Source organism: Nannospalax galili, unplaced genomic scaffold, assembly GCF_000622305.1.
Source record: "Nannospalax galili isolate Female #2095 unplaced genomic scaffold, S.galili_v1.0 scaffold299, whole genome shotgun sequence".
Classification (NCBI taxonomy): domain Eukaryota; kingdom Metazoa; phylum Chordata; class Mammalia; order Rodentia; family Spalacidae; genus Nannospalax; species Nannospalax galili.
This window is the reverse complement of record NW_008343973.1, coordinates 3146383-3160743: the sequence shown is the minus strand read 5'-3', so window position 1 is coordinate 3160743 and position 14361 is coordinate 3146383. Positions and strand designations below refer to the sequence as shown.

The following is a 14361-nucleotide window of genomic DNA, read 5'->3' as shown; positions in this document are numbered from 1 at the left end:
AAAGTTAGGTTATTTTATTTAAATTTTTATTTATTCATTTTAAAATTTTTATTTTTATTTTATATATGTTATGCTTGCATGTATGTAAGTGCACCCATGTTGTGCAATACCCATAGAGAACAGAAAAGGGTGTCAGTCCTCTGAAACTGGAGTTACAGACAGTTGTTAGCTGCCATGTGGGTGCTAGGATTTGAACCCAGGTCTTCTGCAAGACCAGCCAATGATCTTAATTGCTGAGCCATCTCTCCAACCCCTGATTTACTCATTTTTATTTTATGTGTATGAGTGTTTTGCCTGCATGTATGTAAATACACCTATGTGTGCAATACCCATGGAGTCCAGAGGGTGTCAGATCCTGGAACTGGAATTATGGATGATTATTAGCCACTGTGTGGTCCTCCCTCTTTCTTCCTTCCTCCCTTCCTCTCTTTTGTTCTTTCCTTTTTTCTTCCCTTCTTTCTCTTGTCCTTCCTTCCTTATTTCCTTCCTTTCTCTCTTTTGGTCCTCTGCAAGAGCAGCTAGTGCTGTTAACCACTGAGTCATCTCTCCAGCCCTAAATTTAGATAATTTTAGATAAGTTCAAGCCATACCATAGAGATGGGTCCTGTATCTTCAGAACATTTATTTCTGTGTTAAAACCTCTGATTCAAGCTCCAGTAAGGACTTAAGGATAATGCAGGGGTGCAGCCTGCCATTTACCTTTTTTGTGATTTGTGTTTTAGCTACATAAATTCATCTTGTGAACTAGCTCCTGGAGAGAACACTTCTGCTGCTTAAAAGGATAAACCATTCTAAGTTATGTGGTCATCTTTCATTTGCCTTCCCCTAATTTTTCTTTTTATGAACTATTGTTTAATTACAAAAGCAGTCTCTTAGCCAGATGTGGTGGCACATACCTAATATCCTAGCACTTGGAAAATAGAAGCAGGAGGTTTAGGAGTTCAAGGCCAGCCTGGGCCATAGAAGACCCTATCTCAAACAACAGGAAGAAAAAAGGAAGCAGCATTAGATTATTTTATTTAAAGAACTCTACTAGGAAATTTACCATTAGCAAGACTTAAGTGACTAGTGGCAGGTAGTGAAACAATATTGCATTTGTTTTTAGGTCATAGAATTATGACTTTTTCAGAAGCCACATGCTTTCCTTACAGTTTCTTCTCTCCCTCCCTCCATCCCTGCCATCCCCCTTCATCACTATTCAAATAGGAAGTATTTGATTCTTTATATGATATTCTTCACTGCAAATGTGTTTAGTTTGTCTCTGTGCTAAGAGAAAATTGAGCTAGAATTATATATACAATATGCTTTTAAGAAGTTGAATAAAAAGAGCTTGATTGTGGGTACCTGAAGCCTGTTTCTGTACTCTTTCCAAAAAGCAAAAGATACAATTCATATTTTAAGTGGCAGGATCACTTTATCCTGCCATTTTAAAAGACAGTCCTGATTGACCAACCAATGAAGGAAAGAAGTACTTTGTATTACTTCAGCTTTTACTGAGATGTCTCCAAGCCTACATTTCAATATCTGCGCTTTACTCATTAACGATCAAATGGAAAAGTTGTCCGGGTAGGTTCTGGTAATTCTGTTTGGTCCTGTGGAATAGATAGTGGTTTTGAAGAAAAAGCCAAAGAGGAAAGTCTGTGACAGACATTACTTACAGAGGCCTTTAGGGGTTCTTCTTCCAACTGTCCCTGGGGCCCTGAGGTTTCATTCAGCCTAGGCAGGCCTTGAATGTGTGGTCCTCCTGCCTTAGTTTCCCCAGCAGTTGGGACTGAGACTTGTACCACCAGGCCAGGAGTTAGTGGGTTCTTCCTTCTTCTTTCCATCTCCTCCCCTCCTATCGTCCTTTTCCTCTCCTCTTCTTCCTTTGCTTGTCTCCCTCCCTCCCTCCTTTCCTCCCTCCCTCCCTTCCTTCCTTCCTGTCCTTCTTTCCTTCTCTTTCCCTTCCTTCCATTCTCACTCTCTTTTTCTTTCCTTCTTTTATTTCCTTTGCTTCCTCTCCTCGCCCCTCCCTTACTATGTAGCCCTGATTGGCCTTGAATTTGTGGCAATCTTCCATCTCTGCCTCCTGAGCTCTGAGATTGTAGGCACACACCACTGCATGCTGTGTTGTGTCCTTGTTTGTGTTTCCCTCTGTCCTTTGGCAGAGGTGGGTAAGAGACCAGTATCTGAGTGAAAGAAAGACTACAGGGTTGAGAGTGGTAGAGCTCATCAAGACAGGGAAGAAATCAGTCTTAATGGTAAGATCAACAACTAGAGTGCTGTATACCAGATGGTAGATATCTTACCTGAGAAGATTTACTTAGACTTCCATCCTCTGAAGCAGGAGTTCTTATTTTTACATTCATTTCATAAATGTGGAAACTGAGGCTAGAAAAACCAAGGGTTCTTTGTACTGCCACAACAGTGCCATACCCTGAGTAATCTGCAAACAATAGAAACAAGCGTATTGCTCACAGTTACAGAGCGTGGTAAGCTTAAGATCAAAGGATCATCATCAGTGTCTGTTAGGGTCATCTTTACAGACGCACCTTCTAGCCACAGGGTGGTAGGGACACTCAAGCTCTCTTGTGCCTCTTTGATAGGGGCACTGATCCCATTTCTAAAGTCTTCACACTCAGGTCCTGTATTAGTTATCTTTTGGTTGCTGTGATAGATCACCATGACCAAGGCAACTTACAGAAGAAAGAGTTGATTTGGCTTACGGTTCCAGAGGAAGAGTCCATAATGGCTAGAAAAGCATGGCGGCAGGAGACAGCCAGAGCAGAAAGCTCAGCACACACATCTTCAGGCAGGCACAGGAAGCAGGGCGTGGAACTGGAAATGGGACAGGACTATGAACTGGCAAAGCTTGCACCCAGTGGCATGGACATGCTTCCTCCAGTTAGGCCACACCTCCTAAACCTTCATAGACAGCACCACCAGCTGGGGCCAAGTATTCAAATACTGGGAGGCTTTGGAGACTTCCTTATTCAAACCACTACAGGTCCTCATCTCCCCAGCTGTTTTACCACCCACTACCACAGCCCTGGAGATTAAATCTGAGGGGAGACGCTCGGACTTTGATTCAGGTGATGGGAATGGATAGGAAGGGTTGGCTAGTTCCACAAGTAGGCCTTATCAACCCTGGCCTGGGAGGCCCTCCGTCTTGGAGAGTTTGTTGACTCAGTGAAGGGACCAGTCTCTTGCAGTCTGCCCCCTGGGCCAGAGATATAAGAAATTGCGAAGTTCTATCTGACTTCCTGCTTTCCCTGAAATAACTCTTTTCTGGGTATTTATTTCTGAGGTTTCCAACCTTTACTGAACCGTGTCAAAGAACTGGAATTTAATCTCTCATGGGGTGACCCTTTTCCTTCTCTGGGCAGCTTGAAGTGATAGAGGCAGCTTTCTTACTCTAGCTTGACTACTGTCTGTCACTTCTGTCTGTCCTGGTGTTCCCTCTGAAGCTGCTGATCTCCTGTCCCTCTAGCCACTGAGAAGCCAAGAGAAACCGTTTTGTTATTCTGCACCTTCTGACTTTGTGTTGTGTTGTGTTAAGTCCATGTCAGAGGAGACCAGGGTGAAGAGTGGCCTCTCTTCCAGTGAGGTTGCTAGTAACTGCCACAGCAGTGACTCACACATAAACCCACCAAATAGCTCCTCGTGCCACATGAAAGATGTGAGATTTGAGGCGCATCTTTGCTATTCATGATGAACGTGTTATTCTTGGAGACAGACAGGGAGCTATGATGGGCACACGTGCCTCACTGGGAGGAGTCTTGAAGTTGCATCCTACTGTTCTCTTAAACACAAATGCAAGTAGCCATAGAAGCTAAAGGAAGATTGATGAGGACGGTTTTCGCTTTTTTAGCAATATACCTACTTACATTGTCCACCAATGATTGTGTGCGATGTGCCTTACCTGCCATGTGTCTGCCTTAAACAATGGGGAAATTCTGCTTAACTCCCAGCTCTGTGGGGAGTGAGTGGATGGGCACATAATCCTAAGCACATCTGTGTGTACTCTTTCTCTGGGTTCCCAGCTGCCTAGTGAGGCAAGTCGTGGGCGAATCTTTTCTCTCCGTTTTCTAATGGTGTCAGAATCTTTAGCTGAAATCACAAGTGGGGAATCAGCGTCGTTATTGTACTGATGTTTCTCCTTACTCCCTTCTCTAAGACTAAAACTTTCTATCTACCTTCCCACAGATCACCCAGTAGACATGATGAACATCAAGGCCTTCACCTTGGTCTCTGTGGTGGAACGGGAGCTGCTAATGGGAGACAAAGAGCATGTCAGCATCAAATGTGTGGAGTGCTGCGGCAGAAACCTCTATGTTGGCACCAATGACTGCTTTATCTACCACTTCCTGCTGGAGGAGAAGGTTCTGCCTACAGGGACAGCTACATTCACTGCCACCAAACAGCTGCACAGATACCTGGGCTTCAAGAAGCCTGTGAACGAGCTGTGTGCAGCCTCAGCCCTCAATAGGTTGCTGGTGCTCTGTGACAACTCCATAACTCTGGTCAACATGCTGAACCTAGAGCCAGTCCCTTCAGGGGCCCGTATCAAAGGGGCCACAGCATTTGCACTGAATGAGAACCCCGTGAATGGGGACCCTTTTTGTGTGGAAGTGTGCATCATCTCTGTGAAGCGCAGGACCATTCAGATGTTTCTGGTGTATGAGGACCGCGTACAGATTGTCAAGGAAGTATCCACTCCAGAGCAGCCTCTTGCTGTGGCTGTGGATGGTCACTTCTTGTGCCTGGCCCTGACCACACAGTATATCATCCTGAACTACAGCACAGGCCTCTCCCAAGACCTGTTTCCTTACTGTAGTGAGGAGAAGCAGCCCATCGTCAAGCGGATAGGCAGACAAGAGTTCCTACTGGCTGGTCCGGGAGGCCTGGGTGAGGAAGGACTGCACTGATGGCACCTGTGTCCTGCATGCTGTCCTGGGGTTCCTAGATACACCCCAAGTGGGAGAGTGAGGGTTCAGCAGCGAAACTTTAGTCAGGTGTCACTTAATGACAGGGCTCTAAGGCATAAATCATTAGGTGATTTTGTCCTATCTTTCAGTTAGCTGAGATAGTTATATGACTAGGTGACTCGTAATCTATAGGACCCTCAGTCACATCTAGTTCACCATCATATTGACTAAGATGTTATGAAGCACATGACTGTACTTGTGAGTGTATGGCAGCACTGGAGACATGTGACCAGACTCTGGCAGACCTGCATGACCAATGTGTGCTGACACTCCATCAAATTGTGAATGTAGGGTCACCATCTCCCACCAGAGTGGGACATTAGTTATAGGCAGTGAACCCTCATTAACACATCATCAGTACATAAAGGTCAAGTTCACATTAGGGTTCATTCTTAGAGATGTGAATTTGAGAGGTTTAAACAAATGTGCATTGATTTGTAATCACTGCTGTAGTATCATATAGAGTGGTTTCTCTGCCTTAAATGTCCCCTGAACTCACTGTGGTTATTCTGAACCCCCTCTTCCACCATCTAGTAACCACTAATCTTGTAACTCTCATAACTGTCTTCATAGTTTACCTTGTGCAGAATTTGAGCTTAAGCTATAGCCTTTCAAAATGGTTCTTTTTTTTTTTTGGTCTTTTTGAGACAGGGCCTCCCGTAGTACCAGTCCCAACTGTCCTAGAACTCACTACGTAGACCAGGCTGGCCTTGAACTCACAGAGATCCTCCTGCCTCTGCCTCCCGGGTGCTGGGATTAAAGGCGTGCGCCACCATGCCTGGCTTCAAAGTGGTTCTTTTACTCAACAATATGTATAATATGTATAATATATGTATCCAAGACTCCTCCATATCTGTTCATGGCCTGATAGAAGAAAAAAAGTGAAAAAGAATGCTTTATCCCAATCTCCCTTTTTCTCAAAAACTGAAGAATTTTTCATACAGAAAGCGTATATAAACATATATCATGAAGAGCATGCGTGCCAAGCCCAGTGTGTCCTTCACCTAGCTGTGGCCCCTGTTGGTTCGCTCATCTGCCCATCCTTTCCCTCAGTCTGATTATTTTGAAGCAGCTTCAGACGTAGTGTTTCATCTGTAAATGTTTTAATATGTTTCCAAGTTACAGACACATGTATACAAATGAAAAATCACAATACTTTTGAAGACTCAAGAAGTTAGCAGTAGTTCATTCCTATCAATCCATCTAGGCGTATCAAATTTCTCCTATATCCTCCTTTTATCATATGTAATAGAGGTACACAAATACACACATGCGCACACACACACACATACACACACACACACACACGTTTAAATATCTCTGAGGTTTTCCCCCAACTTTTTGAATCAGGGCTCATACATTATAATTGGTTGATAGATTTGTTAAATTTCATTTTTCTTTAGACTCTTCCTCCTCTTTTTATTTTTTCCTTAATATTTTGCTGAAAAAAATTGGATAGTTTCCCACTGGGTAGAATTTTAGCCCCATAGTATTGTTCAGTGTGCCTCTTTGACCCCTGTGACTCTGCTTCCTGTAAGTAGATAATTAAGAGATTTAAGGCATGTATGTGCTTGCTTTGGGGGGAAGCAAGAAACCTCATCTCAGTGGCACTCTATCAGGGGACACATGCCTTTCTCCTTTCATGTGATGATAATGGCTGTTGGTGAATTGCCTAGATCTGTGCTATCATTAGGCCTGACAACAGGCAAATTGTATTTCTATCCATTCTTCCCCCTCACATATTACCTAGAATGCAGACTTTGTCCTCCTCAACCACTTGATCATCTCCCAGGCACTTTATATGAAGTCCGGGTGAGACAGTAAGGTCTCTCTGTTTTCCTGGAATGCCTTTAATAAGTCTTCTTGTAAATCCATGGCCCCTTTGAACATCTATGATACGCTGAGCTCCAGTGGTGCTTGCTGGGAGCTACTCAGCAGATTCCCCAGCCACTTGGCTGTGTCTCTAGAAATCTGAAAACTTTACTTTCTATGTATTTTTATACCAGATCTGGTGTCAAGCCATTCCTCTCCAGAGTCCTGTTTATAGAGCATGGCCTGAGTGCTGTGAAGTCCACACTTTTAGGATAGCTCCATCATAAGATGGAGTAGGCAGAATGCATCCTTCCATACTTTGTATTCCCTTTCAGCCTCACTGAAGTTTCCCCTCCTCTGCATCCTCCTGTAATTGCTCCTGTGATGGATCCCACAGTACAGAGCAGAGTAGCAGCACCAGCACTGCCCCGCCCACACATCCAATGTGATGACTGGAAAAAGCCTGATTGCTGCTGGTTCTTTTTGTCTTTAGGATGTTAGGAATCAAAAATAATTGTGTTTAAAACCATGTAGAGTAGTTTTGCTCTGTGTGATTATGCCACCAGCTGGATCAGCAGTTGGATTGTTTGTTTCATTTTTCTTTCAGATTATAAAAAATCATCTTAGTTTTACTTTTCATTATATAAATATTTACAAATATCCATGGCAAATGGATTCTTCAAGGTATAATCCTAAGAGGACTAGTCTAGTTGCTGCCTTAATTCTTAGGTTTATCCTTTCACTTTTGAACAAAATTTACAACTATGTAAATATGTGTATCTCCCTCTTTCTTTTGGCCAAATAGTGTCCTCTTCACATGCTTTTTAAAGTTGACATGTTAAGGCAGCTACTTTGTAGTGTCAAGTGGAAATATGCCCCCTTGATTTTTAATTTTTTAAGGTTTATTTTATTTTTTAAATTATGTGTATATATGTGTATCTCTGTGTGGATATGTGCACCTGGGAGTACAGGTGCCTGCAGAGTCCAGAAGACGGTACCAGATCCCCTGGAGCTGGAGTTATGAGCAGTTGTAAACCCCTTGATGTGAGCATGGGAACTGAACTCAGGTCTTCTTCAGGAGCAGTATGTGTTCTTAACTACTGAGCCATCTCTCCAGCATGTACCCCCCCGCCACTTTTTTTTTGAGACAAGGGCCTTGTGTTACCCAGGCTGGCCTTGAAGTCTGTGGTTCAAGCAACCTTCCTGTTTCAGGCTCCCCAGATAGCTTCAGCTACAGGCATGCATTACTATGGCAAAGCCCTCCTTTAATAGTTGCATGCTGTTCTGCTTTGTGACAGTATCGTGGTCCATCTGGCCAGTTGCCCATGGATTTACTCCATGGCATTTGGGTTTACTCCAGTTTTGTGCTAGTAATAGGGACTTAACATTTTGTGTTTTGTTTTACTTTGTCTTCCAGCAAATTTATGGCAAGGCTTTCTAGAGGCGAAATTGCTGCGTGAAAGCACGAATAGATGTGAACTTTGCTTGGTGTTACCGTATTTGCCCTTGGAGATGAGTGTCCTGTTTTATATTTTCTCCAGTGACTTATGGCAGTGCCTTTCTCTCCAGCTTGGCCGATAGAGTACACTGCCAAGCTTTTGTGTCTTTGCCAGCTTGTCACATTCCCCAAGTAACAAGATAGACCATTCTTTATGTTTGAGTCTATTGCATTTCTTTAGATTAATAGGAATTGCCTATTCTGCATGTTTTCAATTTTTTATTTTCAGGTGCTGAGGATTGAACCACTCATTGAACTCCCCTTATCCCAAATCATCTATTATGAATTCTTTAGTATTCTTTATGTATTCAAGATGCCAGCTTACCCACTACCCAAGTTTCAGATACCTGTTTCTAACGTTTGACTGGCAAAAATATTTTTTGTAGTCACTTTTTCATTAAATTCTGTAAGTAATGACATATTTATATTAGGATCAAGAACTGATTTTTAACATTTTTAAAATCCGGAGAAGTTATCTTAGAAGTCTTAATACTTCACATTGATTCTCAGATAAAACTAATATCTGTTTTAAAGAAGTCTGTATTTTAGCTCCAACAGAAAATATTAAAAAAATCATTATTTTCTCAATAAAAAGTCCTAGCTGAAAGTAAAAAAAATTGAAATCATGCCTTTAATTTATCATTCTCCCAAATAAAGCATCTGTATTTTTGAAGTAACCAAGTAATAGGTCCCATTTGTAAAGCATTCATACATACAAAGAAAAGTTAAATATGTATGTTTCTTTTCACTTTGGGTTTTTTTTGGCGGGGGGGTTAAATGTTTTATTGAATTTTTGTGTATTTCATACAGAACACAAAATATTTTTTACATAGCTCTATATAGTTTAATGTATCAATCTTTTAACTTATTACTTGATTTTGAGTTATATTTAGGAACTATAGACAGGTTAACAGACAAAATCATCTGTGTTTTCTGATACTACTTTTATGGTCGCATGTCTTACCATGCAAAGAACAGATTCAGTCGTATGTTTTTTATATGGCTTTCCATTATGCCCACGAACTCTTGAAGAGCCCTTCTGTGCTTCACTTGTTTAGGTGGCTACCTTTAATATATGCTGAATTCCTGATACTGTTGGGTGTGTGTCTAGATTTCCTGTTTCATTCTCTCTATCCTCTAGCCCATCCCTAACTGCTGTGGTTATGTAGGCTTCTTGGGAACAACATTGAATTCCCATATTCCTCTGTTGGTCATAGTGTTAGAGTGAAGGGAAAGGACAGTCTGTCATATTTTGGATTCATTTGCCATGTTTACTCTGTCTCGGCTACATGAGCATATCATGCTAAATGAACCAGCCTACTTATCATTCTCCTTGTAACATAGAATTATAAGCAAATCGAAAGAGTGTAAGTAAGATCGTTTATGTATACCCTATATATCTATAGAATGTACAAACAGCACAGTAATCACCAGCTTCACTACATGGCTCTAGAAATTGATGGCTCAAACAAATGACTATGAAGACTATAAATGCACCTTTAAGTACAAAAGTTATTTCTAAAAAACAATTTTGAGAATTTCATACAGGAATTATATAAGTACACTATATTTACATCATTTCCATTCCTCTATCTCCAGCACCTACCTTCCCCAACTCCCTCTCACATTCATGACCTCTTCTATAGTGTTATATATATATGAAATCAGTATGTGATATACACATTTATGTATATTATATATACAGAACCTGAGTCCATTTAGAGTTGCTTGTATGTGCATGTGTTTAGGACTGACCACTTGGGATTAGATAACCTATCAGAGTAGGACACTGGAAAAGACAGAGTTTCCCTCTCTCAGAACCTTCAGCTCTTCACCTAGGGGTAGGGCCTTGTGAAATTTCCTCCGTCCATGTTTGTATGTGGGCTGGTGTGGTCAGGATGCAGCCCTTGTTCAAGCAACCATATTATTCAGCTTTCAAGGGTGCGGCTTCCCTGTCCTAGAAGACACTATCTCAGAGCGGTGTCCTGATGAAACCTATCTCTTTTTATTTTGTGTTCTGTCTCTCCCTGAGGATAACTTGTGACCACTCCTGTCATAAGAAATTGTTCTTGACTTTTTTAAAGGCAAGTTTGCCAAAATTTTTATAATACTTTGTAACCCTAATGATGCTTCTTGAGCAAGGGAAATAATTCAACTACTCATTATGTCACTTGGGTCCTTCTCCAACTAAGGAATTAGATCAGGGGTTGGGCTCAAACTTAGAAGGGGAACAGTCAAAAGAGTGGTTTTAAAGGTTGATGTGCCATCCCTTATGTTGCATACCGACAGCACTTGGGCTCTTTCCTTAGTGTAAAAACTAGAGACTTCATTGCCTGCATAGCAAGTATAATATTAGTCGGGGTGTGCGTGCAGCAGTCTGGTTATTACCCCTCTTCCTAAGGGGTGAGCAAGCACTTCCCTGGCTTGACCTGGCCACCTCATCTGCCAATTAGGGCACTCTGCTCCTTTACTGAAGTGAAACTTCTGCAGAATCCTCTGTGCTTGACCTCTGGTTTCTTCATGTCAGAAACACTAGTCAGGGCTTCTGCACTTACTCTCCACAGACTCTCCCAGCCTGAAGAAGGTAAGTGTAGTGACTCACTGGCAGTGTTGTGGGTATCTGTGTTGTCATGGTGTTCTGCTGTTCCACCAGGAGTTCAGCAGAAACCCTGGGATGGCTCCACAATTGCTCCTTTCTTAGTTTGCATTTACCACATGCCTGGATGGAGGTGGTATCACAGAGCCAGCTATGCTGGTCCTGTCTCCTCCCTTTCACCTGGCCTCCACATCTTGGTGTTCATTCATAGCTGTGCTTTGCTCCCTCCCAAGTTTCTGATGCTGTTTTGTATTCTTGGACATTGCTGTTTCCTATGATCACAATGAGTGTCCCCCAGAGGGTCCCTGTGTTAGAAATTTAGTCCTTTGAGTAGCTTTTGGGAACCAGTGAATCTTCTAGGAGATGGGGCCTAGTAGAAAGTTGTTAGGTCACTAGGGTAGATCTTGAGCAGAATTGTGGGACTTGGGCCTTCCTCTGCTTCCTGGCTTATGAGATGAATGGCTTTGTCTTGCCTCATGCTCTTGCCAGTATATGCTGCCTTGCCAGAGGCCTAAAACTATGGAGCCTTTGGCCCCTCCTCTTTTGTCCAAATGTGTCTGCCTCCCTGCCCCACTCTACCCTCTAGTACTAGAAATCACTAGTCTGCTGCAATGACTTCTAATCATTTGCAAGCAACAGCATGATGCTTTCAAAAGTTAAAGTTAAATCGGATTCATGCCACTTGCTGAAAGTGTTCATTTTGGCAACCCTTAATATTAGTGCCTTATGTACAATATAGGTTAACTGTCACAATGTAGCAGTTATTAATGACAAATGCTTCACAACAGACTGTCTTGAATCGAAAAACCAGTTCTGTATATTATAGAATATATGCATTCTTACAGTTTATACTGATAAAGGAATAAAACCAATTATCAGTGGTGAGACCTCACCTCTGAACATAGCGAAATTCTGACACTGAGTTAAGCACCTGGCACATAGAAGGTTCTCAGTAAATGTGTTGACCAGATGTGTGAGGAAGAGCTAAGACAAGAGACGCAAGCCAGGTGAAGGAATGGATAGGGAAGAAACCTTACACTATTCCCCAAACTGTTTTCTTTTTCCTATATTAAGGGAATGTCCTTTATAGATGGGCATGTAGGTTAAATGAAACATTTTTTAAAAATCTCAATTATAAATAGAAGCAGGTGTGATATACATTCTGAATACAGTAATTCTCTTCACAGTGATAAGGCCCTACGTATTTTTTTGCATTTGAATGTATTGTATTATTTTTTTAATATAAGGCTGCATGAGAATTAGGTTGGAGGTGTTATTTTATCTACATCCAGTCACATCTTTGGCAAAGAATACCCCATAGTTATTTGAAGACAACTCAACTATTTCTTCCTATTTTTCTAGGCATGTTTGCTACTGTGGCAGGGATTTCCCAGCGTGCTCCTGTGCATTGGTCAGAGAATGTGATTGGGGCAGCTGTTAGCTTCCCGTATGTCATAGCACTTGATGACGAATTCATTACGGTTCACAGCATGTTGGATCAGCAGCAGAAACAGACCCTACCCTTTAAGGAAGGTCACATCCTACAGGACTTTGAAGGTACCTTTTGACATGGAAATCTTAACAAAAATTGTGTTATCTGGGGCTGGAGAAATGGCTTAGTGGTTAAGAGTACATACTGCTTTTGCAGAGGACCTAGGTTTAGTTCCCAGCACCCACATGGCAGTTCATAACCCCTTGTAACTCCAGTTCTGGGGGATCTGATGCCCTCTTCTGGCTTCTGCTGGCATTGCACACACATGGTGTACATATATACATATGGGCAAAACACTCATGCACATAAAATAAAAGTAAATCTTTAAGAAAGAAATTCACATATCAAACCTTCTGTGATCTTTCTAACAGTAAATGTTATTAAAGGCCCATTGGGAACTGGGCCTTATGCTGAGTATGAAAGATATAGAAATGTGGACTGGAGAGATGGCTCAGTGATTGAGTACACTTGCTGCTCTTTCAGAGGACTGGAGTTGAGGTCCCAGTACCCAAATCAGGTGGTTCACAACTCCCTATAACTCCAGCTCCATGGCATCTGATGTCTTCTTTTGACCTCCTTGGGTACACATATACATGTGCACATATATACATACAGACCCACAAACATACACATAAATAAATAATAAAATGGATCTTTTTTAAAAAAAGAAAGAAGATATACAAATGATTGTAATACTGTTTCTGTGCTTCAGGCCTGGCAAGGTTAAGGGCAAGGCAGACATTTTAGTAAAGAGCCATAGTGGCATACATTGACTAGAGATGGGAAAGGCACCATGGGTATACAGAAAGGGAACTTTCCTAGACATAACAGGGAGGCCTTCCTGAGGGTGACATTTAAGTATGTATATGTGTCAGCCATGCAGATGTGGTATGCAGTTTGGACAAGAGACTCCACAAAGAGTGCAACATGACTGCAGTCCTTGGTGTATATAGGGGGTGGACAAGTCTAGGCTGCAACCTGGCTATATGCAGGTTCATGAGGTGGGTCTGGTCCCAGTTGGAGCACTGACACATGAATTGGAATAAAAAATACAGTCGTCCCTTGGTACCTATAGGGGACTGGTTGCAGTATCCCTCTTAACTACCAAAATTCATGGATGCTCAGTTCCCTTCTATTAAATGGCTTAGTATTTGCATAGAGCCTACACACATCCTCCTGTTGGCTTTAAATCATCTTTCGATTACTTAGGCTACCTAATGTAATGTAAAATGCTATTCACATAATTGTTATTTCATTTATTGTTTAGGGAATAATGAAAAGAAAAGTTCTATCCATGTTTAATTATAGACACAGTAATTTTTTCCAAATATTTTCAGTCCATGGTTGGATGAACCCATAGATTCAGAAGCTATGGACATGGGATCTGCAAATATAGAGAGTTGACTGTTTTCCCAGGTTGTGAGGTCTTATATATTGAGTGGTGCAGACTTGCATAGGGGTTATGGTTATGGAGAGGCTGAAGTAACCCACCTTGTATGGGGGCAGTGAGGCTCCTAGAAAGAGTGGTACTAAGCAGAGAGACAGAACTTGAGAGGAACAGAAGAAAACCACTTTAGTTGGGATAACAGAAGACAGAAAGATCAATTAATTAATTCCTGTGCACAGATAATGATGGACTGAAAGCTCTTAAGAAGGAGCTGGGTTTCATTTGAAAGCTCAGTGGTGGGAGCTAGGCTTAGGTCCGTGACATCTCCACGGGCTACCTGTGAGTCTCATGTGTGCAAGGTTTACAGTGGTGGTCATGGACAAGAAGAGTTGGCAGGACGGTGGGAGTGTGTTAGTGAATGGAAAGACTTGTTGGTATGTGGGTGGAAGGAAAGCATGGACTATTGTCTTATGGTTGAAAATACTACATTAAAATGTTAGGTTATGTAAACTAACTTGGAAAAAAAAGATTTCAATGAAGTTTTGATGTTCCATGATGGAACTCTATAGCTTCATTGGACTGTGTTTCCTACATTTATTTATTTATTTA

General features: G+C 41.8%; 1 protein-coding gene across 3 annotated transcripts in view; it reads left to right on the top strand.

Moving 5' to 3' along the window:
* The window catches only part of Tgfbrap1 (transforming growth factor beta receptor associated protein 1), a 55954-nt gene that overhangs the window by 17628 nt on the left and 23965 nt on the right, over positions 1-14361 (top strand). For all 3 annotated transcript variants that reach the window (XM_029567021.1, XM_029567020.1, XM_029567022.1), the window contains exons 2-3: positions 4186-4887; positions 12236-12430. In XM_029567021.1, the coding sequence (XP_029422881.1) occupies positions 4186-4887; positions 12236-12430 (897 nt within the window). The remainder of the gene's footprint in view (positions 1-4185; positions 4888-12235; positions 12431-14361) is intronic.